Genomic DNA, 26,803 nt, shown 5'->3' with positions numbered 1-26,803 from the left:
TATTAACCCCATATTTACCAGACAATTCTGCATATTGTCAAAAGCAAGAATACACAATATTTGCAGCGTTGACATGGTGTTTATTCAAAACTCCCAACAGGTCCTCAGAAAGCACACCTGTTGCGCAGGTCCAGATTCCAAGCTCAGCATAGCAAGAGTCCCCAAAGGGGACACACAAATTCCAGGAAGGCAGTTCACAATTTGAAGGAGTCAGGATACACGGCAGAAGCACACAAGGCACAGAACTGCTCCAGCAACGCTCAAGTCCTCAGGGGTGGGGGATTAAGTAGGCAATGCCAGTGCAGCCCTTCATGAAAGATGAGGTTGCCTTCTCACGAGTAGTCTAGCTAGCTGACCGGCGTTGTGCCTATCTTCTCTCTGCTCTACGTGTCCTTGGATTGGAGGCGGTGTGGACTCCACCTCATTGCTAATGGACAGAAGCTGCTCCCGGCCAACTTGCTCACCTCACTCAGCCTCAACCGGTTGCTCATCCGATGGACCCAGCTGAGGCTGCTCCATCAGGCTAGCACCCTCCAAGCCCTGATCCTGACCAGCACTCGGCTCCTTGCTTTTTTCTGCTAACTCAAACTTGCCCTCCTCCTCTGAAGTCGCATCCAGAGATGGGCCCGGGGGCAGATCCATGACATGGCTTCATCTCCTGTAGCTCCTAGCTACACAGTCTGGACTCTCTTGGCTGGCGGATGAGAGCTGGGGAAGGTGCCCTGTGCCAGTAAATGAAGGTGGTACAAAATATTTATGTATCAAACACATTAACTGCCCATCTCCCTCACATAGGGGCCCTGGGGGGGGGTGGATATGCTGAGATCTGAACGGTCCTTCCTTTCTGACCTTGAAATGGTGCTACAGGGTTCAATGGAGGTCAGAAAGCTCCATTCCCAGGCAAAAAAAAAAAAAAACCCAGTCTGAACTGTCCACTACAACAGGGGTCCCCAACCTCTGGGCTGGGGACTCATACTGGTCCGTGGCCTGTTGGGAACCGGGCCTCACAAGCAGTGGGCGAGCAAGTAAAACTTTTATCTGCACACGCGTGGAATCTAGTTGCATGTGAAACCACCCCCTCACCACTCCGGTTGGTGGAAAAATTGTCTTCCACAAAACTGGTTCCTGGTGCCAGAAAAGTTGGGGACCGCTGCACTACAAGGTGGGATCCATTCTGGTGAAGTCAGAACAGCTCGGGATGCTTCTGCCGAGATCTGAACAAAGGAAGTTGGTACTGGGAAACCGTGACCTCAGAATGCTGGGCTGCTTCCCATCCCAAACCTGATTCGTGCTTGGCACAAGACCCATTTCAAGAATAAGACATGACTGGGCACTGCAGGACTGAAGTGGCACTTTTTTATTCTGGCAGGAGGCCCTGGCCAACCTGGGGATTGCCACCAAAGCGGAAAGCCAGCAGTGGTTCGCGGGCGAGAAATTGGGCCTCACAGGGTAAGTTGCCAACTTGAAAAGCTCGGCTCTGACCCAACCAGGTGGGTTATTCCAGGTCCCTTGCCCAACATGCATGCATTCTCCTGGGGTACTGAAAGCTGAGTGGTGCAGAGAAGAGCAACAAAGATGATTAGGGGACTGGAGGCTAAAGAAAAAAAAACCAACTACAATAATAATAATAATAAAGTTGGAAGGGACCTTGGAGGTCATCTAGTCCAACCCCCTGCTCAGGCAGGACAAATGGCTGTCCAGTTTCCTCTTAAAAACTTTCAGTGTTGGAGCATTCACCGCTTCTGGAGGCAGGTTGTTCCACTGGTTAATTGTTCTAACTGTCAGGAAGTTTCTCCTTAGAAGTTGCTTCTCTTCTTGATTAGTTTCCATCTGTTGCTTCTTGTCCTGTCTTCCGGCGCTTTGGGGAATAGCTTGACTCCCTCTTCTTTGGGGCAGCCCCTCAGATACTGGAAGACTGCTATCATGTCCCCCCTCGTCCTTCTCTTCGTTAAACTAGACATACCTAATTCCAGCAACTGTTCCTTATATGTTTTAGGAAGAACGATTGCAGGAATTGGATATATCTAGTCTACTGAAAATAAGAACTAGTGGAGACATGATAGCAGAGTTCCAGTATTTGAGGGGCTGTAGATGGAAAAGAGGGGGGTCAACCTATTTTCCAAAGCACCAGAAGGCAAGACAAAAAACAATGGATGGAAACTAACCAAGGAGAGAAGCAACCTAGAACTAAGGAGAAGTTTCTTAACTGTGCACAATTAACCAGTGGAACAGCTTGCCTCCAGAAGTTGTGGGTGCTCCATCATTGGAGATTTTCAAGAAGAGATTGGACAGCCATTTGTCCTAGATCAGTGGTTCTCAACCTGTGGGTCGGGACCCCATTTGGGGTCGAACGACCATTTCACGGGGGTCGCCAAACAACGCAGTCCGCCATTTTTTTCTCCTTTTCCATAGCTGTGCTACTCCCTTTTATTCTATTGGCTTTTGAAAGCCAATAGAATAGACGCTCTTGAATAGAGTCTAATTCTATTGGCTTTCAAAAGCCAATAGGAATTGTCCAGGCTGTCTCTGCCCGGCTGAGCCCGCCAAAAGTCCCATTCTGCAAACGGTGCTGCACTAGTTGAGTAGTCCTTGACTTACGACCGGTTGAGTAGTCCTTGACTTACAACCGGTTGGGGAGTCGCGGCATTAAAAAAGTTGAGAACCACTGTCCTAGATGGAATAAGTGCCCTGAGCATGGGGGTGGACTAAAAGACCTCCCAGCCCTGTGAGTCCATTATTCGATTGCTGGTTAATGCAGTTTCCAGGATGTTCTTACTTTCTCTTATTCCATGAGACTGGTAGTCTATAAATACTCTCTTCTCCTGTAGAAGTGGAAGTTTGAGCAATAAACTAGACAGGTTAACCTCGTGTGGCAATGTGAAGCCAGGTGCTTTTATGAAAGGATGGTGGGCGTTGTTGCAGGAAACAGACGGGAAGCAGAGCAGATAATGGGAGCTGCAGGAGCCAGCATTTTATTCCTAAAATCTCTGGCCTATCTAGCCAACCCCAGTTCCTCCAGGTAAAAATTGGGATGGGGGGAAGCTGCTGTTGTCCACCTTCTCCATTCACCTAAATCTTTTTTCAGAACGGTGGACTTGCTGGATTGGAACAGTTTGATCGATGCCCGGATGGAAATCTCCAAACTCCTGCTGGTTCCCAACCTGAAGGTAAGCGCCAGACTTGCAAGGAAGTTCTTCGTTGTGATGGAGATGAGGATGTACCGTATTTTCCGGCGTATAAGACGACTTTCTAACCATGCCAATCTTCTCCGAAGTCGGGGGTCGTCTTATACGCCAAGTCATCTTATACGCCGGAAAATACGGTAGCGTTTTTAGGAGTCTTCGGGGTCTACATTTGAACCACACATTTCTTGGTTTAGGGCAGGGGCAACTGTGGCAACTTCAAAGGTGTGTGATGTCAACTCCTAGAATACCCCAGCCAGCATAGCCTTAAAGTTGCCACGGTTCAGAAACACTGGCTTAGCCAGCTGCCGTTTAAAAATGCTCCCCAATAGAGAAAAGCTGCACAGTTTTTTCTGCCAGTCACATTCAGTTCAAGGGTTCAGGGTCAGAATAATGTGAGGTTGCTCTAAAGCAGTGTTTCTCAACCTTGACAATTTTAAGGCCTGTGGACTTCAACTCCCAGAATTGCACAGCCAGCGTTGCTGGCTGTGGAATTCTGGGAGTTGAAGTCCACAGGCCTTAAAATTGTCAAGGTTGGGAAACACTGCTCTAAAGGGAACTGACCAGCCGATGCTAGTCCTCAGTGAGTTGCCTACACGCACACCCCTCCCCAGTAAAGGCCAGGGCTGCAAAACTCTGTAGAGGAACATCCGTTCGTTTAACAAGATCTACGAGGGCACGTCTGCAGCATTTAGGATTGGTGCTGTATGTATTTTTAACATGTATTAAATTTACATGCCGCCCATCGGATATCAAGCAACTCTTTGCACTGCGTGCAGCGTGTAATCTCTCTTCTGCAGATAATTGAGGAGCAGGGTGGGGTCTTCCCGTCGTCTATTCTGAACCAGCTGCAGAAAAGCCATCCTCGGCCAGGCTGGCCAGCTTAAACAAGTCAGGAATGGCCCTTTGAGCTTCTGCTGCAGAAGATAGTGGGAAGCAATGATAAAGGATCAGAATCCTTTTTGGCTGGCAGTTGGGAGCATCTGAGGCTTCTCTGACCTCCCTCCCTTCCTTCCTTCCTCCACCACCACCCCCATTCAGAGTCATTGTTGCAACGATGAGCCTGTTTTAGACATTGGGAGACGACCCACATTGGCTGATCCTTCTATGGCTCCTTCTGTGCTCAGACAGGTGCACCGTGAAGGTCCTTTCCCAGAGTTTTTCCCACCATCCCTGTCTGGCCTGCAAGGACTTGGCAAGCTCTTCAAGGCCCCTTTGGCTTTTATTACAGTTGTGCAAACATTAGACCTGGACACTAGATTTGTGTTCTATCCCAGCCTATTGCCGTCCTTGTTAAAGGCACAAGGACCAAACCCCTGCTGATGCAATAGATTGGAGACTTTACAACAAAACAAACCCCTTTTAATATGGGTGACAAACCTGTCAAATAGTCCAAAACACAAACAGCAAAACTCAAGTCCAAAGGAAGGAAATAGTCCACAGGAAACACGATGCAAACAGAAGAGAAGTCACAAGCAAGACGAACAGACCGGGATTCCAAGAAGCACTTCGCAAACGGTTGCCTTCAGCAACCAGCACCGCCCACACTTCCTCCCTTTATTCAGCAGTCCCAAGGCATTGCCTCTCATTGCCTTCTCCTTTTATTCTGGAGTTTCCGTATTGACTGCTGCTGATTTACTCTCGCTAATTGATGACGTGTATGAGCATCAGTTAGCAAGTCTTTCAGGTGTGAGTCCTCCGAGTCTGACTCATTCTCACACAGCTGAGCTTCATCAGGAGCACGACTGGAGGGCCCAGGCTCTGCATCCAACCGTGAGTCCTGTAATTCATCAGAGCCTCCCTCTGCCCCTGATGGCCCTTCAAATGCCTCCTCCACATCCTCCTCAGATTCCTCAGACTCAGCTGACATGGAATCACAACAATTTGAGAAAATCAGGCAGGCCCATCAAAGCAGTTCCAGGCATCGGACATTTAGTGTCCCACTCTCACACACACACACATAATGGTGGTTTAGTGCAGAGATCTCCAATCTTTTGGGCAGCAGGGATTGGTTCCGTGGAGAGAGGTTTTTCCACAGAGCAGAGAGTACGTGATTTTGTGTGTTGCCTGCATCTCGTGGATGGGACTTTGTTTGTTTGTGCGGACCGGTTGCTGGCATGCTGCGGCCCACTACCGGTCCACAGACCGGGGGTTGGGGACCCCTGGTTTAGTGGGCTTATTAATATTCCCTAACAATTCACCAAAAACCTAGAACTGTCCCACTTAAGTCCAGCCACAAGCAGGCCAATGCTAGTCCACAGAGAAATGGCCAATTCCACTTGAAAGTTTCCCAGGCAATATAAACCCACCAGGCAAAGTTCAATCCACAACACAAGAGGGTTCAGGAGGCCAGAAAAATCCAGAGTTCACAAGGCTTGATCCAGGTCCAGTGTCAGTCCAAATCAAGGCAGGAAACACACAACTAGGGAATGACCACATTGTTCCCAGCATTGGCTCCATCTGTCTGCTGGGCTAAATAGCCAGCTTCTGGTGCAGCCCATCAAGAAGGGCGAGGCTTTCTCCCCGTGAGTAATCTGACTGACCTTCTCTGCGCCTGCCTTTTCTCGGTCCTACGTTTCTTGGATCAGGTGCAGAAGGCAGTTCCTCTTTCTCATCCCTGACCGGATGCAGCTGGATGCTTTCCCCACCTGAAGCCTCAGGGCTGTCCTGCTGCAGCTGTGCTTCAGCCAAATCCCTCTCAGACAGCTGCTCAGAGCCCTTGACCAACTCCCCTCCTGATGTGCCAGGAAGTGGTTTATCCTCCAAGCTGACATCTGGAGAGGAATGTGGGAAAGCACCCAGTGTCATCCCAGAGGGGCACAAAGCAACTCCAGACCCCCAGATTGGCCTGGCTCCCTTCAGGGACTCAAAACTAATGGTTGGAATGTTGAAATGTTCTCGAGCTCCATTTTTTTTTATGTCTGGAAATACTTCCTAATCTCATCTCTCAACCCCATCAGACAGGCCAGCTTGAGCCGCTCCTGTCTCGCTTCACCCAGGAAGAGGAGAGGCAGATGAAACGTATGTTGCAGCGCATGGATGTCCTGGCCAAGGTGAGACCCCACCACCTTTCTGCTTTGGGGAGCCATGGAGGGCGCAGCAGCAGCAGACAGGCTGCTCAAAGCATCTCTGACGGGTCACAGAGGCTCGGAACTAGGACTTGGTTCTCTCTGGCTTCTGCCAGCAACCTGGAGGGGACGTGTGTGTGTGTGTGTGTGTGTGTGTGTGTGTGTGTGTGTGTGTGTGTGTTGCCTTCCTCTGCCTTAGCAGCTCCCTCTCCCTCCTTCTCTCCCCCCCCCCCCATCAAGCCTCTTGTCTTTGCTGGATCGAGTTGGTTGCTGATTTTGCTTTCAAGGCAAGCAGCCCAGTGGTTTTGCTTCAGTCCCATGGAAGCGAACAGCAAGGGCTGCGAGGCCACTTAGAGCAATGTTTCTCAACCTTGACCATTTTAAGGCATGTGGACTTCAACTCCCAGAATTCCACAGCCAGCATTGCTGGCTGTGGAATTCTGGGAGTTGAAGTCCACATGCCTTAAAATGGTCAAGGCTGAGAAACACTGACTTAGAGGGTTGATCAAAGAGGAGAAACGGTAGGAGAAACTCCAGAGCAAAATTAGGGAAAGAAATCCGCTATTTCCTTGGTGTCCCCATTAAAAGGATGTGCCCAGCTTTATTGGTATTATTTTTTTTCCCCAAAGTATTGGTTTATAGGTAGTGCATTCAGTGGGCACGCTTGTTAATCAGAATAGAGCTGGAAGGAACTTTGGAGGTCTTCTAGTCTGGCCCCCTGCTCAAGCAGGAGGACCTATACCATCTCAGACAAGTGACTGTCCAGCCTCTTCTTAAAAATCTCCAGTGATGGAGCGCTCACGATTTCTGGTGGCAAGCTGTTCCACTGGTTAATTGTCCTCACGGTCAGCAAGTTTCTTCTTAATTCCAGGTTGCTTCTCTCTTTGATCAGTTTCCAACCATTGCTTCTTATCCTGCCTTCTGGTGCTTTGGAGAATAGCTTGACCCCCTATTCTTGGTGGCAGCCCCTCAAATACTGGAACACTGCTGTCATGTCACCCCTATTTCTTCTTTTCTCTAGACTAGCCAAACCCAAGTCCTGCAGCCCTTCTTCGTATGTTTTAGTCTCCAGCCTCCTAATCATCCTAGTTGCTCTTCTTTGCACTTTTTTTTCAAAATCTCAACATCCTTTTTGTGTTGTGGTATTCCAGGTGTGGCCTTACTAAGGTTTTACAAAGCAGTGCTAATACTGTTTTATGAAGCAGGACTAATACATAGAATATTTTGATTCTATGCCTCTGTTTATACAACCCAGGATTGTATTAAGCTTTTTTGGCTGCTGCTGCTGCACAACTGCTGGCTCATGTTTCAGGGATTTAAGTGCTAATCCTACTCTTTTACTCTCTTACTTTTTAGAAAGCTGTCGGGGTGGGTGTGAGGTTGATGGTGGATGCTGAGCAGACCTACTTCCAGCCGGCCATCAGCCGCCTCACCCTGGAGATGCAGCGCCGATTCAACCAGGAGAGACCAGCCATCTTCAACACGTACCAGTGCTACCTGAAGGTGGGATTTCCTGGTGGTCTCCTACCCGAGTATTGATCAGGTCCAACCTGGCTTGCTTACAAGCCCAAAAAGGGGTCCTTAGGCTGCCCCTCTTGGACACATTGGCCAAAACCGCTGAACTAGACAGGTGGCAGTAAGGGATGACAGGACTGCCGGCGGAAAAAAGACTCACTTGAGATATATTGATGGTTGCATTTATTTATAAGGAATTCTAACTGGTATTTTTTTTTTAACTAAACAACCCTAAGTCAGATTGTGTTGAAGTGTTCATTGGGATCTGCAGAATACAAAGATCGCCCATCCTTTATGATCTGCTGAAAGGTCTTTCCTGGTTACCCCTTACCACCAAATATCAGGCTAAGTAGATGATGCTGGAACAGAGCAGAGTGGAGAGGATCTTCCTCCGCTAATATGAAATGTAGTAATTTTGATAAAGGAGCAGATCTGAAGGTCTTTGGATTGTAAGTGCCAGGAGAATCCCGTTTTGCCTTGGAAGCCTTCAAGATACAATTGAAGACACATTTCTGGCCCAGCGGATTCTCAGTCTCCTTCCTTCTTCCTCCTCCTCCTCCTCCCGTTCCTGTAACTCCTCCTCCTCCTCTTCTTCCTCCTCTTCTTCCTCTTCTCCTCCTCCTGTTCCTCTTCCTCCCCCTGTTCTTCTCATCGTCCTCTTCTTCCTCCTGTTCTTCCCCCTCCTGTTTCTCTTCCTCCTCCTCCCGTTCCTGTAACTCCTCCTCCTCTTCTTCTTCCTCCTCTTCTTCCTCTTCTCCTCCTGTTCCTCTTCCTCCTCCTTTTCTTCTTCCTCCTCTTCTCCTCCTCTTCCTCCTGTTCTTCCTCCTCCTTCCTGTTCCTCTTCCTTCTCCTCTTCCTCCTCCCTCTCTACTTTCTCCTCCTCTTCTTCCTCCTCTTCTTCCTCTTCTCCTCCTCCTGTTCCTCTTCCTCCTCCTGTTCTTCTTCTTCCTCTTCTTCTCTTCTTCCTCCTGTTCCTGTAACTCCTCCTCTTCCTGTTCCTCTTCCTTCTCCTCTTCCTCCTCCCTCTCCACTTTCTCCTCCTCCTCTTCTTCCTCCCTCCTCTTCCTCCTCTTCTTCCTCCTGTTCTTCCTCCTCCTCTTCCTCTTCCTCCTCCTCTTCCTCTCCACTTCTCCTCTTCTTCCTCCCTCCTCTTCCTCTTCTACTTCCTCCTTCTCTTCCTCCTCTTCTTCCTCTTCTCCTCCTGTTCCTCTTCCTCCTCCTGTTCTTCTCGTCCTCCTCATCTCTTCTTCCTCCTGTTCCTGTAACTCCTCCTCTTCTTCCTCCTCTTCTTCCTCTTCCTCTTCTCCTCCTCCTGTTCCTCTTCCTCCTCCTGTTCTTCTTCCTCCTCTTCTTCCTGTTCCTCTTCCTTCTCCTCCTCTTCCTCCTCCCTCTCCACTTTCTCCTTCTCCTCTTCTTCCTCCCTCCTCTTCCTCTTCTTCTACTGTTCTTCCTCCTCTTCTCTTCCTCCTCTTCTCCTCTTCCTCTTCCTCCTGTTCTTCTTCCTTCTCCTCCTCCTGTTCCTCCTCCTCCTCCTTCTCTCTCTCCCCTTCCATCCCTCCAAACAGGAGGCCTACGATAATGTGACCATCGACGTAGAGCTCTCGCGCCGGGAAGGCTGGCATTTCGGAGCCAAGCTGGTGAGGGGCGCCTACATGGAGCAGGAGCGAAGCCGGGCAGCCGAGGTGGGCTACGAGGATCCCATCAACCCAACCTATGAAAAGACGAGCGAGATGTACCACAGGTGGGGGAGAAGGGGGTTCTGGGCTATGAGGCTCTTAAGGGGGGGGGAAGGATACCTGGGAAGTCCGCTGACACCTCCGTCCGTCCGTCTTTCCTGCAGATGCCTGGACTACATCTTGGAGGAGATCCGGCACAGCCGGAAGGCCAACGTGATGGTGGCTTCTCACAATACAGACACGGTCAAGTTCACCCTGGGCAGGTACTGGTCAGCGTCAGGCCCATCAACCCACCTGACGAAGCCCCAAAGAGGAGGGCTCCCCCTCCTGGCATTCTCGGCAAAGGCCGTCTTGCCCTGGAGACACCGCAAGATGGAGGATAAACATCTGGAAGGAGGGTTGGGGAAGACTATTCTAGAACCAGGTGGAAGAGGCCACAGGTAGGTTGTCGTCTGAAACCCTTTCTACTTTTTTCTGCAGGATGGCAGATCTTGGCATCCACCCTTCAGAAAACAAGATCTACTTTGGGCAACTGCTGGGCATGTGTGACCAAATCACCTTCCCTCTTGGTAAGGCGGGCCTTCAAGGAGAGTGATGTGACTTTTGGCCAATGGAGGGGGGGGGTTGTCACTTGCGCCACTGGCTGCACTTTTGATTGGAACACCGCAGTCTTCGGATTCGAAGGAGCTCAGGCACGGAACCAGGGTGGACTTATCTTTGTTAACCCTCCCTCCCTCCCTTCCTTCCTTTCTTCCTTCTCCCAACCTGTCTCCTTTCTTCCTTCTTTCTCCCAACCTGTCTCCTTCCTTCCTTTTCCCAACCTGTCTCTCCTTCCTTCCTCCCTCCCTTCCTTCCTTCTTTCTCCCAATCTGTCTTCTTCCTTCCTTCCTTTTCCCAACCTATCTCTCCTTCCCCCCTTCCTTCCTTCCTTCCTTCCTTCCTTCCTTTCCTTCCTTCCTTCCTTCCTTCCTTCCTTTCCTTCCTTCCTTCCTTCCTTTTCCTTCTTCCTTCCTTCCTTCCTTTCCTTCCTTCCTTCCTTCCTTCCTTCCTTTCCTTCCTTCCTTCCTTCCTTTCTTCCCAACCTGTCTTCTTCCTTCCTTCTTTTTCCCAACCTGTCTCTTTCCTCCCTTCCTTCCTTCCTTCCTTCCTTCCTTCCTTCCTTCCTTCCTTCCTTCCTTCCTTCCTTCTCCCAACCTGTCTCCTTTCTTCCTTCCTTCTCCCAGTCTATCTCCTTCCTGCCACCTTCCCCCCCCACACACACACAATGCCTTTGTGTGTCTTCCCAGAAGTGGGGGGGAGAGACAAAGCTTTGTAAAAGCTTTGCATGTCCTGATTCAAGCAAAGCGATTGCTGGTAGATATTACTTGACGCAGGCAGAATAACTCCATGGAAGGGATTCGTGCACGTTACTTTATTCATCAGGCATCCTCAAGTCAATAATTTACAGTTACTGTAGAGATTCTTCTGGAATATAGGCTGTAATCTGGACCCATCACATAGGCAAAAGGAAAATAGATTCTTCCATACTAACAGAGCTACTGTTGGCTGGTATTCATAGAGACCTTGCTGACTGGCACGTAACCAGGATATCCCGTAATAAAGCAAAAGTCCCTCCCAGAGGCCAATCCTGACACAGATATGACCAGTTAACATAAACTACATTACTCAGGAGGCTATCCCTTAAGGGAACAGTTCTTAATTCCTAAGCTAGCTATTTTTGGTCACCACGATGTGAAAAAGATGCTGAGACTCTAGAAAGAGCACCGAGAAGAGCAACAAAGATGATTAGGGGACTGGAGGCCAAAGCATATAAGGAACGGTTGCTGGAATTGGGTATGTCTAGTTTAATGAAGAGAAGGACGAGGGGGGTCATGATAGCAGTGTTTCAATATCTCAGGGGCTGCCCCAAAGAAGAGGGAGTCAAGCTATTTTCCAAGGCATCTGAAGGCAGGACAAGAAGCAACGGATGGAAACTAACCAAAGAGAGAAGCAACCTGGAACTAAGGAGAAACTTCCTGACAGTTAGAACAATTAGTCAGTGGAGCAACCCGCCTCCAGAAGCGGTGAATGCTCCCAACACTGGAAGTTTTAAAGAAGAGACTGGACAGCCATTTGTCCGAAATGGTATAGAGTTACCTGCCTGAGCAGGGGGTTGGACTCGATGACCTCCAAGGTCCCTTCCAACTTTTTATTATTATTATGGATCATCGCACAGTCAGCCAGATGTTCAGACTGGATTTGGCATTTTGTCTACCTATCGAGTCCTTACCCAGGACCTGGGATAGGCAGATGTAGATGTTTGATGGTATTACAGATCTCGTCGCAGGATGGAAGCAGTTCCTAGTAAGGCTGCCTTTTGCAATTGACTAATAGCGAATTTGTCAATGCCAATTGTGTTCAAGTTATTATTATTATTATTATTACTACTACTACTAGTAGTAGTAGTAGTAGTAGTAGTAGTACTATATGCTCTGACCAGATGGCTATATATTCTGACCAGCACAGGGCAAAAGGAAGTATTAAGTTTTGCAGAGCCATAAAAAAAGCCCTTTTTTCACCCCTCCAAATGAAACCAGCCCAATTACGTTCCCTTTTCGAGTCAGTGCTTAACACAGAGGAGCAGGACTGCGTTAGTCAACAGTAGCCAAGAATTAGTAGCAGTCTGGCAGCACCTTTTCCAACAAATATATTTTATTGAAAGGCATCAGCTTTTTTTGGCTCCTTTCACTAAGATGCATTCATCAGAAAAGTTGCTACCAGACTCTGATTTTAGGGCGGCTCTTCGTGCGTGAAAAACCTGTGACTATTGTCCCCACCACCACAGCCCTGTGAAGCAAGTCGGGCTGAGAGAGTGACTGGCCCAAGGTCAGCCAGTTGGCTTACACAGCTCGGGTGGGACTAGAACTCCCGTCTCCCAGTTTCCAGCCTGATGCTTTAACCACTGAACCAAACGGGCTTGTGACTTCGATTTTCGGGGTGGGAGGTGTGTGGGGAGGCTGAGTTGAGAAGCTGCAGCCAACAGGCCTCTGGCTTTCCTCCTCTGTCCAGGTCAAGCTGGGTTCCCCGTGTATAAGTACGTCCCCTACGGCCCCGTGAAGGAGGTCTTGCCTTACCTGTCCAGGAGAGCCCAGGAGAATCGGGGCCTGCTGGCGCGAGCAGAGGAGGAGCGGCAGCTACTCTGGACGGAGCTGAAGAGGCGCGTGTTTGCGGGCGCCCTCTTCAACGCACCCAGTCCCCCTTGAGCGGTTCTCCCCAGCTGCCTCAACACTGGGGCTGCTTGGACAGAGAGCCCAGTCGGACCAAGTCGTGGACGCTTCCTTCCTTGCTGGCTGACCGGATCCTGTCTCACCTGTTGCCAGGGTGGAAGAGTTTCTTGGGACCTGGCAACAGAAGCCCCGAGTGTAGCAGCTACTCCAGCATCATGCACCTTTGTGGCACCTGCCCGTTGCCATCCCCCAGATTTGACACCGGGTACTCCGGGCTACCGAGTGACGGGGCTCAGAAACGCCTTCTCCGTCTGTCACCTGTTCACTCTTCCGCTTCTTCTCTGGGGTGAAGATGGCTGTGCCAATAAAATTCTTTGCAGCAACCGCTTGAGTGACAGCCCGTTTGCAACCTTTTCCCAGGGCAGCCTCTGAACCTCCTATGGGTCTACAGGTGAGACTAGCCTCTGAGCCCTCCTTTCTCTCGCAAAACTGCAATCTATCTAGCCACCGTTTATTAGCTAATCAAGCAGAGAGGGTTTGCAAGGACTTGGAAAAGGAGTCAGGTAAATGATCAGAAGCCAGCGTGGTTTTGTTAAAAACAAGTTGCGCCAGACAAGGTTTGCTTTGATAACCTAGCTAGATCATGGATGAAGAGAATGCTGTGGATTCATTGTGCCCAGACTTTAATAAGGCTTTTTGGGGGGGGAAAGTGGATACAGCCCCCTTGAATAACTTGAAGAAGTAGGATTGAGGGATTTACAGCTGCCTGAGCTAACTGTCACAAGCACATGGTCATTAAGGAGTCCATATCCAAAAGGAACGGAGAAGTGAAAGGGGTAATGGATGGAATGGGGCAATGGATGGAGACGAATCAAGGAGAGAAGCAACCTAGAACTAAGGAGAAACTGGAGGCTAAAACATATAAGGAATGGTTGCTGGAATTGGGTATGTCTAGTTTAATGAAGAGAAGGAGTAGGGGTGACATAGCAGTCTCCCAATATCTCAGGGGCTGCCCCAAAGAAGAGGGAGTCAAGCTATTCTCCAAAGCACCTAAAGGCAGGACAAGAAGCAATGGATGGAAACTAATCAAGGAGAGAAGCAGCCTGGAACTAAGGAGAAACTTCCTGACAGTTAGAACAATTAACCAATGGAACAACCTGCCTCCAGAAATGGTGAATTCTCCAACACTAGAAGTTTTTAAGAAGAGACTGGACAGCCATTTGTCTGAAATGGTATAGGGTTACCTGCCTGAGCAGGGGGTTGGACTTGATGACCTCCAAGGTCCCTTCCAACTTTATTATTATTATTTGGTATATGGGTACCTGGGGTTCCAGCCTGGACCAATACTCTTCAGTATCTTCATAAATATCCAAGATGAGGAAGGGAGGAGGTTTGTTAACATGCTAGAATATGGGCTCAAGATTCAAAAGATCTAGATCAGTGGTTCTCAACTTGTGGGTCGAGACCCTATTTGGGGTCGAATGACCATTTCACGGGGGTTGCCAAACAACGCAGTCCGCCATTTTTTTCCCCTTTTCCTTAGCTGTGCTACTCCCTTTTATTCTGTTGGCTTTTGAAAGCCAATAGAATAGACTCCCTTGAACAGAGTCTAATTCTATTGGCTTTCAAAAGCCAATAGGAATTGTCCAGGCTGTTTCTGCCCTGCTGAGCCCGCCCAAAGTCCCATTCTGCAAACGGTGCTGCACCAGTTGAGTAGTCCTCAACTTACGACCGGTTGAGTAGTCCTCGACTTACGACCGGTTGGGGGTCGCAGCATTAAAAAGGTTGAGAACCACTGATCTAGATAGACTTGAACACTGGGCCCTGTCTAGTAACACGTTCAGCGGTGAGACATTTGGGCCAGAAAAACCCAGATGCACAGGTACAAAATAGATACCTGCTTTAGCAGTAGTATTTGCAAGGATCTGGTGTCCTTGTAGACCACAGATTTTGCATGACCCAGCTGCTAACAGCACCAGTGCAGTAGAGGTAGAGATGGGATCATAGGAAGTGAGCAGCACTAGTTGAACCACACACACACAATATCTTCTCCAGTTCCAGTCACCACGATATAAAAAGGAGGCCGAGGACTTGGAAAGAGGGCAAAGAAGACCAGCAAAGAGGTTTAAAGGCTGAGACTTTTGAAAAATGGGTTGAAGGAACTGAGTATTGTTTAGTCTAAAAAGGAGGCTGAGGGCATGCTAGGTTTCCAATCTTGGCGGACACAGGGAAGAGAGTGAATTTATGCTGTGTAGTGTGCTCAAGGGAAGACAAGAAGCAAGGAATGGAAGTTTTTCAGAGAATTATCCACATTCGAGGAGGAATTTCCTGACTGTTGGGAATTATTAAGCAGTGGAAGATCTGAGGGCTCCATCTCTGGAAGTGTTCAAAGAAAGGCCAATTGGTCTGGGCTAGTTGGAGGAGTCCCACTCTAAAAGTTGGGCTAGAAGACCCCCATCTCCGTCCCAACCACAGGGCTTTGTGATTGGACCCTCTTCTCACACTTTTTGGTCAAGTCATGATCAAACATTGTTCTGGGTTCTATTCCTAAGTCTAAGGAGGCATCTCCCGATCATGGGAGTTCTTCAACAGTGGATTTCTTCCTGGACCCACGGAGGTTTCATCTGTGGAGGCTCCAAGAAAACATTGGCCATTTGTCTGGGATACTCTTGAGGATTCCTGCTCTGGGCAAAAGAATGGACTAGAAGACCTCTAAGGACTCTACCAGCCCCACGGGTTGCAGGGCAGAAAATGTCATTAGAGTTAAGTCGGGTTGTCCAGTAAAAATCTGGACATGAAATTCAATGGTGAAAAAAAATAAGATTTTACGTTTAGGCAAGAAAAACCAAATGCACAGGTATAGAATAGGTGATACCCGGCTCAAAACTGCTAGAGGGAACTTGGGAGTCCTACCTAGTGGACAATCCCTTAAATATGAGCCAGCAGTTTGCTGCAGCTGCCAAAAAGCCCTAGGCTGGATTAATAGAGGGACAGAATCAAAACCACATGAAATGTTAATGCCACTTTATAATACCTTGATAAGACCACCTTTGGAATACTGCATCCAGTTTTGGTCACCACGATGTAAAAAAGATATTGAGACTCTAGAAAGAGTACAGAGAAGAGCAACAAAGATGATCAGGGGAGTGGAGGCTAAAACAATATGAAGAATGGTGAAATACTGTTCCACCATTCTTCATATTGGAATACCATCTTTGGAATACTGTTTTGGTCACCACGATATAAAAAATGCTGAGTCTCTAGAAAGAATACAGAGAAGAGCAACAAAGATGATTAGGGAACTGGAGGCTAAAACATGAATGGTTGCAGGAATTAGGTGTGTCTAATTTAATGAAAAGAAGGACCAGGGGTGATATGATAGCTCTGTTCCAATATTTGAGAGGCTCCTACAAAGAGATCAAACTGTTTTCCAAAGCACCAGAAAAAGAAGCAATGGATGGAAACCACTCAAGGAGAAAAGCAACCTAGAACTAAGCAGAAACTTCCTAACAGTGAGGACAATCAACCAGTGGAACAGCTTGCCTCCAGAAATCATGGGCGCTCCATCACTGGAGGTTTTTAAGGGGAAGAGACTGGACAGCCTCTTCTGGACTCTCCGTGACTTTTGTACCATGATTATCCAAAATTGGACACAGAATTCCAAGTGTGTCCTCACCAGTGCACTACAGAGCAGTATTATGCTCTAAGTCAGTGGTTCTCCACCTGTGGGTCGGGACCCCATTTGGGGTTGAACGACCATTTCACGGGGGTCGCCAAACAACGCAGTCCGCCATTTTTTCCCCCTTTTCCTTAGCTGTGCTACTCCCTTTTATTCTATTGGCTTTTGAAAGCCAATAGAATAGACTCTCTTGAATAGAGTCTAATTCTATTGGCTTTCAAAAGCCAATAGGAATTGTCCAGGCTGTCTCTGCCCTGCTGAGCCCGCCAAAAGTCCCATTCTGCAAACGGTGCTGCACCAGTTGAGTAGTCCTCGACTTATGACCGGTTGGGGGTCGCAGCATTAAAAAGGTTGAGAACCACTGCTCTAAGTCTGTACTATGTGCGGTGGCAGCCAAAAAAAGCTAACACAATTCTAGGCTGCATGAACAGAGGGACAGAATCAAGATCACGTGACGTGTTATTGCCACTTTACAACGCCTTGGTAAGGCCACACTTGGAATACTGCACCCAGTTTTGGTTACCACGATGTAAAAAAAAATATTGAGACTCTAGAAAGAGTACAGAGAAGAGCAACAAAGATGATCCGGGGACTGGAGGCTAAAACAACATGAAGAACGATGGCTGGAATTGGGTATGTCTAGTCCAGAGAAATAATGGTTGGAAACTGATCATTTTACAACAAAAGATACGAAATTGAGGGCAGCACAAGAAACAAGGGATGGAAACTAATCAAGGAGAGAAGCAAGCTGGAATTGAGGAGAAACTTCCTAACAGTGAGGACAATCAATCAGTGGAACAGCTTGCCTCCAGAAATCGTGGGTGCTCCATCACTGGAGGTTTTTAAGAAGAGGCTGGACAGTCACTTGTCTGAGATGGTGGAGGTCTTCCTGCTTGAGGTATCGGCACCAAGCTCCACTTTTCCATTCAGTTGCCTGACCAGTCTTTCAGAGCAGATTCTCTGCCCACTGCTGGGATGCCTTAAGTGGCACTCAGCTGAGGTGAAAACATATGAAGGACGGTTACAGGAACTGGGCATGGCTGGTCTAGTGAAGAGAAGGACCAGGGGAGACAGGATAGCAGTCTTCCAATATTTGAGGGGCTGCCACAGAAAGGAGGGGGTCAACCTATTCTACAAAGCACCTGAAGGTCAGACAAGGAATAATGGATGGAAACTGATCAAGGAGAGATTCAACCTGGAAATAAGGAGACATTTCCAGACAGTGAGAACCATCACCCAAAGAAACACACTGCCTTCAGATGTAGTGAATTCTATTCTATTCCGTATTCTATTCCTTTCCATATTCTATTCTGTTCTGTTCTGTTCTATTCTATTCTATTCCGTATTCTATTCCTTCCATATTCTATTCTCTTCTGTAATTCTACTCTATTTTGTAATTCTATTCTGTAATCTGTTCTATTCTATAATCTATTCTATTCCATATTTTATTCCGTATTCTATTCCTTTCCATATTCTATTCTATTCTGTATTCTATTCCGTATTCTATTCTGTATTCTATTCCTCCTGTATTCTATTATTCTATTCTATTCTGTAATTCTATCCTATTCTGTAATTCTATTCTATTCTATTCTGTAATTCTATTCTACTCTATTCCGTATTCTATTCTGTATTCTATTCCTTTCCAATTCTGTTCTATTCCATTCCATTCCATTCTATTCTATTCCATTCCATTCCTGTTAAGGTTCAACCACGGCTCTAAGATAGCCGTTCTGCTAAGGATGATTTCTGCTTCAGCCTGCAATCCAAAAGGTATCCACTAGATGCCAGTGCACCACTCCATTTTGGGACAGCCCAGCTACAGGAGAAAACCGCATTAATCTGCATCAGAGAAAGCGGGCTGGGCCAGGAATCTGCAGGCAGGAGGGGAGCAGCATCCCAGGCTTGCATTGCACCTGGTTCCGGGCCCCCACTTTTGGTGCAGAAAAAGACCCCTTTATTGCAACGAAAGGTCAGCACAGAATATAACTTTCAGCAAATTAGAAAATTAACTCTGCCTAGCAATCCAGCAGGTGTGCACGTTGCATAAGGGAAGGGCAGATTTCAGCTACATTTTAAAGTCATGAATATCTGAAAGTAGAAATGGGAGAATATGAGAAGAATATCTGAAAGTAAAAACTGCAAATACAACTGAGAAGAATGGCTAAGAAATTTGCCTAAATCAATACTGGATTTATGGATTGTTTTAAGGACTAAGATTCAGAGTTAGAAGCAACTAAATATATATACATATAGGAGCATGATTATTAGAGTAGATATTTTAAATAGATTAAGAATGTATTGGATTGTACCTATGCAGCGTTTGGGAAATATATGAAATTTATTATTTACTGCAATTGCAAAAATGATGACTGCTTAGATTGGGATGCTTTTAATAATTTATGGAATATTTTAAATTACTAGGATAGATTTCTTGTATGACAATAAAGACATGATAAGGCATGATAAGCTGGAGAAAATTTGAACTTTGTTTAATGAATATGAATGAATCAAGGTTTAGTATTATTTTGTTATTTTAAAGAGATGGATTGACTTTGGGATTACATATATATATAGGGCCGATCAATATTTTATTGCTATTAAGATATCTATTGTATAGTGGAAGAAGAAATAAATGAGTTTGGTATAAAATGAGGGATGTGAGAGATTAAGAATTAGAATCGATAATTTTTTGATTTAAATTTAAACTATTGTATTTGTAAACTGATAAAGTTATAACACAGGTTTAATAGTGATAGAAATTTAAAATAGATATTTAAATATATTATGTTAACTGAGGGGAATAGAGAGGGGATAGTGAAATTTATTCAGTTGTGTTGTTTATATATATTTTCACTTTTGAATGTTTGACCACCTAACCATCACGGTGGGTCTGGAGTACTTTTTGTTTAAGAATGTTAAAAAACCGATAAAATGTCTTTTAAAAAAAAGAAAGAAATTTGCCTAAATGTGGGATTATCAACTCTGACCATGCCAGTGTAAAATAATATAATGAAATGTGTGTGTGTGGAGGGGGGTTGATAGCCCCTCACTGCACGGCAACCAGCATTAAATTCCTGGGTGTGCAGCTAAGGAGTAGGCTGGCTTGGTTGCTCAACAGTGAGAAAATGGTGAAGCGGGCACAGCAACGCCTGCATTTTCTGCGTCGCATGAGAAAAGCACATCTTCCTTCCCCTGTCCTGACCACTTTCAACAGGGGGACGGTCGAGAGCATCCTGTCATACAGCATCACAGTCTGGTTTGGACGCATCCCTGCTTCAGACAGGAAGGCGGTGCAGAGAGTGGTGAGGACAGCAGAAAAGATCATTGGCTGTTCCCTCCCTCCCATCCAGGACATAGCACAGCTTGAACAGGGTCCGTAAGATTATCTGGGACACTACACATCCTCTTCACGACCTGTTTTCCTTGTTATCTTCTGGGAGGAGGGGGCTTCGTGGTATCCAAAGCAGAACATCCAGATTCAGCCACAGTTTCCTTCCATACAGCATTAACCTTGCAAACTCTCAAGCTTCCTCCTTCCGTTTTATATTCAAGATGGACAGTGTTTAATATTTATTTGCTATGTATATGTAAGGGTGTGGGTCTATACCTATGTTGTGCATAGTATGTTTAGGGGTGTGTCATGTATGTGTTTCACTTTGAGAGCGGGCAACTACATTTCATTTTTGATGTGTGCCGTTGTGCCCACAGTAAAAAAAATGACAATAAAGGTTAACTTATCTATCTTATCTAACCTTTCCCTACTAATCTGCCAAGAGGCATTGCAAGACATCTGCTATGTCTTCTGGAGATGCCTGAACCACACCTGCTCTCTGCTTTTCAGCTTGCCAGAGCCCCTCCCATCTTCTGCAGCCCCCTAGCTACGCACTTCCCAAGCTGGAAAAACCAAAGCAGGTTCTCCTGATTTAAAGGAACAGCAGGAAGCCAGGGAGACAATTATATTGTGCAAAACAAAGAAACAGAACTTTAGGGCTGGAAGGAACCTTAGAGGCCTTCTAGTCCAACCCTCCTACTCAAGGCAAGAGACCTATGCCATCCCAGACAGATAGCTGTCCAATCTTTTCTTGGAGATCTCCAACAATGGAACATGCACAATTCTAGGGGACAAGCTGTTCCACTGATTAATTGTTCTCAGTATCAGAAAATTCCTCCTTAAATCCAGATAGGATCTCTAATGATCTTCTACCCCTTACTTCTTGTCCTACTCTCAAGTGCTGTGGATGATAGGCTGATCCCCTCTCTCTGTAACTGTCCATCAAGTACTAGAAGACAGCTATCATGTCACCCTTAATCCGTCTCTTTGTTAAGCTAGACATACATAGCCATTCATCACATTGTTGAGTCTCCAGATCCCTTATCTTTTTTGGCTGTTCTCTGCACCCTTTCTAGAGTCTCAGCATCTTTTGTATCAGGATGATGCAAAATTGAACACAGAATTTCAAGTGTGTCCTCACCAGGGCAGTACAGAGCAGTATTATGTTCTATACTATGTGCGGTGGCAGCCCAAAAAAGCTAACACAATTCTAGGCTGCATTAACCGAGGGATAGTATCAAAATCACATGAAGTTTACTTAGCGGAAATGGCAAAAAATTTTGGCTTTCTTGAAAGATCAATCGCAAGAGAAGTATCTCTTGGTGTGGAAAAGATGGATAAATTTTATACAATATAAGTATGATATAAGAAAATATTATCTAGCTTTCGAATAATTTATATTTAAAGTTTAAGATATTATCTAGAAGTGTAATTATTATTCTTTAATTTTTTATTTTTTTATCTTCCCTTTTTTTTCCTCTTTTTGTTTTTTATATATAATGGAGTTAAAGTATTTTACAACTTGTTTATTGAGTGTAATTATATTTGCTTAAGGTTTATTTGGGCTTAAAACTTTTTTTCTTTTAAGTTCTAGTTAAGCCTGTATTCAGCTCTGGGAAGAATGGGGGAGGGTTTTGGGGTGGGTTGGGAGGGATTGGGGAAGGGGTTTTTATTGTAAAATTTAAAAAAAAAATTAATAAAAAATCACATGAAGTGTTAATGCCACTTTACAACGCCTTGGTAAGGCCACACCAGGAATACTACATGCAGTTTTGGTCACCACAATGTAAAAAAAGACATTGAGACTCTAGAAAGAATACAGAGAAGAGCAACAAAGATGACCAGGCTAAAACATATGAAGAACGGTTGTTGGAATTGGGCATGTCTAGTCTAAAGGATGAGGGGGGACATGATAGCAGTGTTCCAATATCTCAGGGGCTGCCACAAAGAAGAGGGAGTCAAGCTATTCTCCAAAGCACCTGAAGGCAATGGACAAGAAGCAACGGATGGAAACTAATCAAGGAGAGAAGCAACCTAGAACTAAGGAGAAACTTCCAGACAGTGAGAACAATTAACCAGTGGAACAACCTGCCTCCAGAAGCGGTGAATGCTCCAACACTGGAAGTTTTTAAGAAGAGACTGGACAGCCATTTGTCCGAAATGGTATAGGGTTTCCTGCCTGAGCAGGGGGTTGGACTAGAAGACCTCCATGATCCCTTCCCGTTCTATTATTTTCTGTTGTATGTTCTATTATCACTTCTCATGATCCTGATGCTATCCTTCTGTTGATGCAGCTAGGACTGCATTGGCTTTTTTGGCTTTTTCCTTCCTACGGGAGAGTAACAGGCCAGAAAGCTACACTAGACTGCATGGGGAAAAAGGGTTCCAACAGGCAGCCTGGGATCAAAGCGGTAAACAACTGGCATTCCTTGGCTGGATTCACATATTATGCTAAGATCCGCTTTCCTGAAAGGGGAATTTGTTCAAGGCACAGTTGGCCAGCTCCACCCTGCATCACCCAGCAAATCCCACAGGAGCTTCAAAACATGGGAATCCATCTGTCTGGAGGGGCTGAGCTGGAAAAGTGAGCATCACTCACTCTCTCCCTCCGGCCCCAGGTACCGTTCTAGCAGGTCATATATGCGCACAAGCCATAGGTCGGTCAGTCGGGCAGAGGGGAATGCGCTCTGTTAATTCTCAGAGAGATAGCTGGTCTTTCTGAGACTGCCCTGATGCAGAAGAAGGATTGGGAAGAGGATGTGTTCTGGACCACAGCCCCTTCCGCTCTTAGACCAGAGAAACAAACACCACACAGGCTGGCGCGAAGCAGCTTCTGAGTACAATAGGTCAAAAACAGTGGTGTCCTTTACATCAGGGGTCCCCAACTCCTGATCTGTGGACCGGTACTGGGCCGCAGCATGCCAGCAACTGGTCTGCACAAACAAGCAAAGCCCCATCCACGGAATGCAGGCAGCACACAAAACCCCGCATCTCTCCACGGAACCAGTCCCTGGTGCCCCAAAAGTTGGGGACCCCTGCTTTACATCAAGCTGGGGACTTCGCGGAAGGTCCATGAAGCGTTCTTGGCAAGGAGAGAAGCGTTTGGCCATGTCTGTGTCTGTTCCAGGATCCCGTTTGGTCTTTCAGAGGATCAGCTACTAGGGGCTGTCATCTGCTGTGACAAAAGCCACGTGGCTTGGTTTCTTGATTCCCCAGTTAGTCCAAAGCCTTGGAATTTCCGGGAAGCGTCTCCTCCAAGTGTTAAGAGAGGCCCAGCCCTGCTCAGTTTCCCAGACAGAGGAGCTGAGGGGCACCCCAGGCCGAGCTGTGGGGGCAAAATCTGGGCCTCCAGAAGCCAAACCGTTGAAGGGGTTCTCGGATTCCGCTTTAGTTCTCCGGAATTCTTTGCGCCTCCCTTTCGGCGAACGCACCATTCCCTCTTCCTAACCCGGGTTCAGTTTTCAAGCTTTCAAACTCCCGGAGATAACTCCCCGAGCTCCGGGCATCGCAGACGGATCCTTCAGGGAAATCCCACTCTCTGCACCGTCCAGTCCCGGGCATCCAAGTCTCAGCCACGCCCGCAAAAGTCCCGCGACGTTCACACGACCCGCAAGGGCCGGTTGCCTAGGGCAGCCTACCTGGGCCGGCGATTTGTAGCGAGCCGCCGCGAGCTCCGCACAAAGCGGCGGAGAAGGGAGGCCGACGGCCGCTTGGAAGGGGAGCAGAGCTGCCGGCGAGGACGGGGCTTACATCCTCGCGCCTCCAGCCCGCTGCACCGTCGCGCCTTTGCAGTGCGGAGCGCCTGGCCAGCTGGGGCGCGCGGGGAAGCGGGCCACGTTTTTCCTGACCGGCCGTCCGACACCCCCCCCCCATCCGCCTGCTGCTCCTGCCGCCGCCGGGGGGCGAGAAGGGGGCCGGGGGGGCGGCGGCTGTGGCGCTGCCGCTTCCGGCCGGGATCCTGGAGCAGCCAGGAGGAGGAGCAGCCGCCGCCGCCGCCGTCGGGGAGGCGAGCTGCCCCGGGAGGGCTGGAGGAGAGCGCAGCTCCCCACGCATGGAGGCGCCGCAGAGGGCCCGGCTGGCCGGCGGGGGAGCGGCCGAGGGGGCCGGCCGGGGGCTCCTGGCCCTGGCCCGACGGCTGCCGCCGCTGCCGCCGCTCCTGCTGCTGCTCCTAGCGGCCGGCGGGGCTGCCCCGGAGCTGAGTCCGCGCGGGAGGAACGTCTGTCCGGCACCGGGGTAAGAGGCCGAGGCGGGGCGGGTGGAACATCTGTCCGGCGCCGGGGTAAGAGGCCGAGGCGGGGCGGGCCCGGGGAAGGGTGTGGGGGGCTGCGCTGGATGGTCCCGGGGCCGCTTCAGCCCGGGCAGAGTCGCGCCGGAGCCCCGGGAACGACGCCAACTCCGACGCCCCTTCCCTCCGAGGACGCGCAAGGCCGGGAAGGGCGTCCGGCTTTCCAGCGGAGAGAGGCGGCCTCCTCCGCCCTCCCTGTCCGGGGCTAAGGCACCGGGTCGTCGGTGGGGACCTCCCGCTACCCCGACGGGCGCCAAGGCCGTCCCTGACAGCCCCGGTGGCCCCCCGTCCCCCCCCCCCGTGGCCCAGGCGCATTTTGACAGCCGCGGCCGGGCCCCGTTTTGCTCCAGGCGCCTCTTCTTGCCGGAGAGCTCCGGGGGGGGGGTGCTGTGAGTCTCCCCTCCGGGCCGAGGGGGCCCTCTTGAGTTGGGCTGGGGGGGTCGTCTCTTGGAGGGGCACTAATTGAAGCTCTCTTGGAAGTCTGTCTTTGGACTCCGAGCAAAGGGTGCCAGCCGCAAGCCAGCCTCCCCTCTCCCCCCCTCTCTCCTTTTCTCTTTTTCTTTCTCTCTTTCTCTTTCTCTCTCTCTTTCTCTCTCTTTCTCTTTTCTCTCTCTCTCTCTCTCGCTCTCTCTCTCTCTCTTTCTCTCTCTCTCTTTCTCTTTCTCTCTCTCTTTCTCTCTCTTTTCTCTCTCTCTCTCTGTCTCTCTCTCTCTCTCTTTCTTTCTCTCTTTCTCTTTCCTCTTTCTCTCTTTTCTCTCTCTCTCTTTCGTTCTTTCTTTCTCTCTCTCTCTCTCTCTCTTTCTTTCCCTTTCTCTTTCTCTCTCTCTTTCTCTTTCCACTTTCTTTCTTTCTCTCTCTCTCTTTTCTCTCTCTCTCTTTCTTTCTCTCTCTCTTTCTTTCTCTTTCTCTTTCTCTCTCTCTTTCTCTTTCCTCTCTCTCTTTTCTCTCTCTCTCTTTCTTTCCCTTTCTCTTTCTCTCTCTCTCTTTCTCTTTCTCTCTCTCTTTCTCTCTCTTTTCTCTCTCTCGCTCTCTCTCTTTTCTCTCTCTCTCTCTGTCTCTGTCTCTCTCTCTCTCTTTCTTTCTCTCTTTCTCTTTCCTCTTTCTCTCTTTTCTCTCTCTCTCTCTTTCGTTCTTTCTTTCTCTCTCTCTCTCTCTCTCTTTCTTTCCCTTTCTCTTTCTCTCTCTTTCTCTTTCCACTTTCTTTCTTTCTCTCTCTCTCTTTTCTCTCTCTCTCTTTCTTTCTCTCTCTCTTTCTTTCTCTTTCTCTTTCTCTCTCTCTTTCTCTTTCCTCTCTCTCTCTTTTCTCTCTCTCTCTTTCTTTCCCTTTCTCTTTCTCTCTCTCTCTTTCTCTTTCCCCTTTCTCTTCTCTCTCTCTCTCTCTCTCTCTCTCTTTCTCTTGCTCTCCCTTTCGCGCGCTCTTTCTCTCTTTCTCTTTTCTCTCCCAGCAAAAACCGCTGTTTGCAGCGTTTAGCCGCATCCCGGCTCGGAAAGCCATGTCGGCCCCTTCCTCTCCTTGCCCCCCCCCCAAAAAAATTTAAAAAAAGATTCCCCCCCGCCCTCCCCCCTATTGTTCGCTGACAGCCATGTTGTGCCGTGAGTGCAGACTTCCAAAAAGGGGGGGGGAGAAATTCCACAGATAAAAGGCAGGCGCCGAGGTTTTGGGAGCGCTCCTTCCCCAATAAGTCCCCCCCCCTTTTTTTCCACGAGGTTCAAAGAACAACTAACACGGCAGGGCCCCCCCCCCCACATCCCCTTCCAAGTGTAACCTAAAACCCGATGGAAAGAGACGCTACATCTGTTTTTGATTTAAAGTCTTGCAAACAAGCTCGCTTCGGCGGAGCCCTTTGCAGATTCTGCGGTGGAATTTCTGGCTGAGCGTCCTTCCCCAGGCCCCCCCCCGCCACCTTCCCCCCCCCCGCCGCCCCCAACTTCTCTGGCCCACATTTTTCCTACCGATACAGTGTCTGTCTTGCAATGGAAGAAAGCCCGTGGAAAAGGGAGAGGGTGGAATTTAGCTTTTTGTGGGCATTGCAGAATTTCCTGGCCCTGTCGATTATGGCCTCTGAGTTGGTATCAAATCACCCGATAGTTTGACTGCAGGCTTAGAGAGATGGGGAGGGGGTTCCACGCAAAGGGGGGGGGATAATGAGTTTGCTTGCTTGAAACAACAGAAGGGGCTATTAACATCTGCAGCTGGATCCTTCATTGGAGCACATTTCTTAACTAATGGCATTTTTTAAATTTCAGAATAGAATAGAATAGAATAGAATAGAATATGGAATTAGAATAGAATAGAATAGAATAGAATATGGAATTAGAATAGAATAGAATAGAATAGAATAGAATAGAATAGAATAGAATAGAATAGAATAGAATAGAATAGAATAGAATATAGAATAGGAATTAGAATAGAATATGAAATTAGAATAGAATATGCAATTAGAATAGAATAGAATAGAATAGAATAGAATAGAATAGAATAGAATAGAATAGAATAGAATAGAATAGAATAGAATAGAATAGAATAGAACAGAACAGAACAGAATAGAATAGAATAGAAGCTGGAAGGGGCCTTGGAGGTCTTCTAGTCCAACCCCCTGCTGAAGCAGGAAACCCTATATCATTTCAGACAAGTGACTGTCCAGTCTCTTCTTAAAAACCTCCAGTGATGGAGCACCCACAACTTCTGGAGGGAAGCTGTTCCACTGGTTAATTGTCCTCACTGTTTGGAAATTTCTCCTTAATTCCAGGTTGCTTCTCTCCTTGATTAGTTTCCATCTGTTGTTTCTTGTCCTGCTTTTCTTAAATATTAATATTTCTTAAATATTAGCAAATTAGCTCTTTCGGAGGAGCACATTCAG

The 26,803-nt window shown here is 47.8% G+C and overlaps 2 protein-coding genes across 2 annotated transcripts in view; both read left to right on the top strand.

Annotated features, from left to right (window-relative positions):
- The window catches only part of LOC120312578 (proline dehydrogenase 1, mitochondrial-like), a 31,322-nt gene extending 18,492 nt beyond the window's left edge, over window positions 1–12,830 (top strand). Inside the window, exons 7-14 of the mRNA XM_039353466.1 lie at window positions 1,370–1,449; window positions 3,086–3,167; window positions 6,143–6,235; window positions 7,607–7,753; window positions 9,331–9,506; window positions 9,606–9,704; window positions 9,922–10,010; window positions 12,490–12,830. Coding sequence (XP_039209400.1) covers window positions 1,370–1,449; window positions 3,086–3,167; window positions 6,143–6,235; window positions 7,607–7,753; window positions 9,331–9,506; window positions 9,606–9,704; window positions 9,922–10,010; window positions 12,490–12,683 — 960 coding nt within the window. The 3' untranslated portion in view covers window positions 12,684–12,830. The remainder of the gene's footprint in view (window positions 1–1,369; window positions 1,450–3,085; window positions 3,168–6,142; window positions 6,236–7,606; window positions 7,754–9,330; window positions 9,507–9,605; window positions 9,705–9,921; window positions 10,011–12,489) is intronic.
- A 10,736-nt stretch (window positions 12,831–23,566) lies between these two features.
- SCARF2 (scavenger receptor class F member 2) overlaps window positions 23,567–26,803 on the top strand; it is a 62,973-nt gene continuing 59,736 nt past the window's right edge. Inside the window, exon 1 of the mRNA XM_039353462.1 lies at window positions 23,567–23,890. Within this exon, the coding sequence (XP_039209396.1) occupies window positions 23,709–23,890 (182 nt within the window). The 5' untranslated portion in view covers window positions 23,567–23,708. The remainder of the gene's footprint in view (window positions 23,891–26,803) is intronic.

This window comes from Crotalus tigris, unplaced genomic scaffold (assembly GCF_016545835.1).
Source record: "Crotalus tigris isolate CLP2741 ecotype Arizona unplaced genomic scaffold, ASM1654583v1 scf7180000018525.42219311030:4301911, whole genome shotgun sequence".
NCBI lineage: Eukaryota > Metazoa > Chordata > Lepidosauria > Squamata > Viperidae > Crotalus > Crotalus tigris.
Note: the sequence above shows the minus strand (reverse complement) of the source record. Positions and strands in the feature narration are given on the sequence as shown.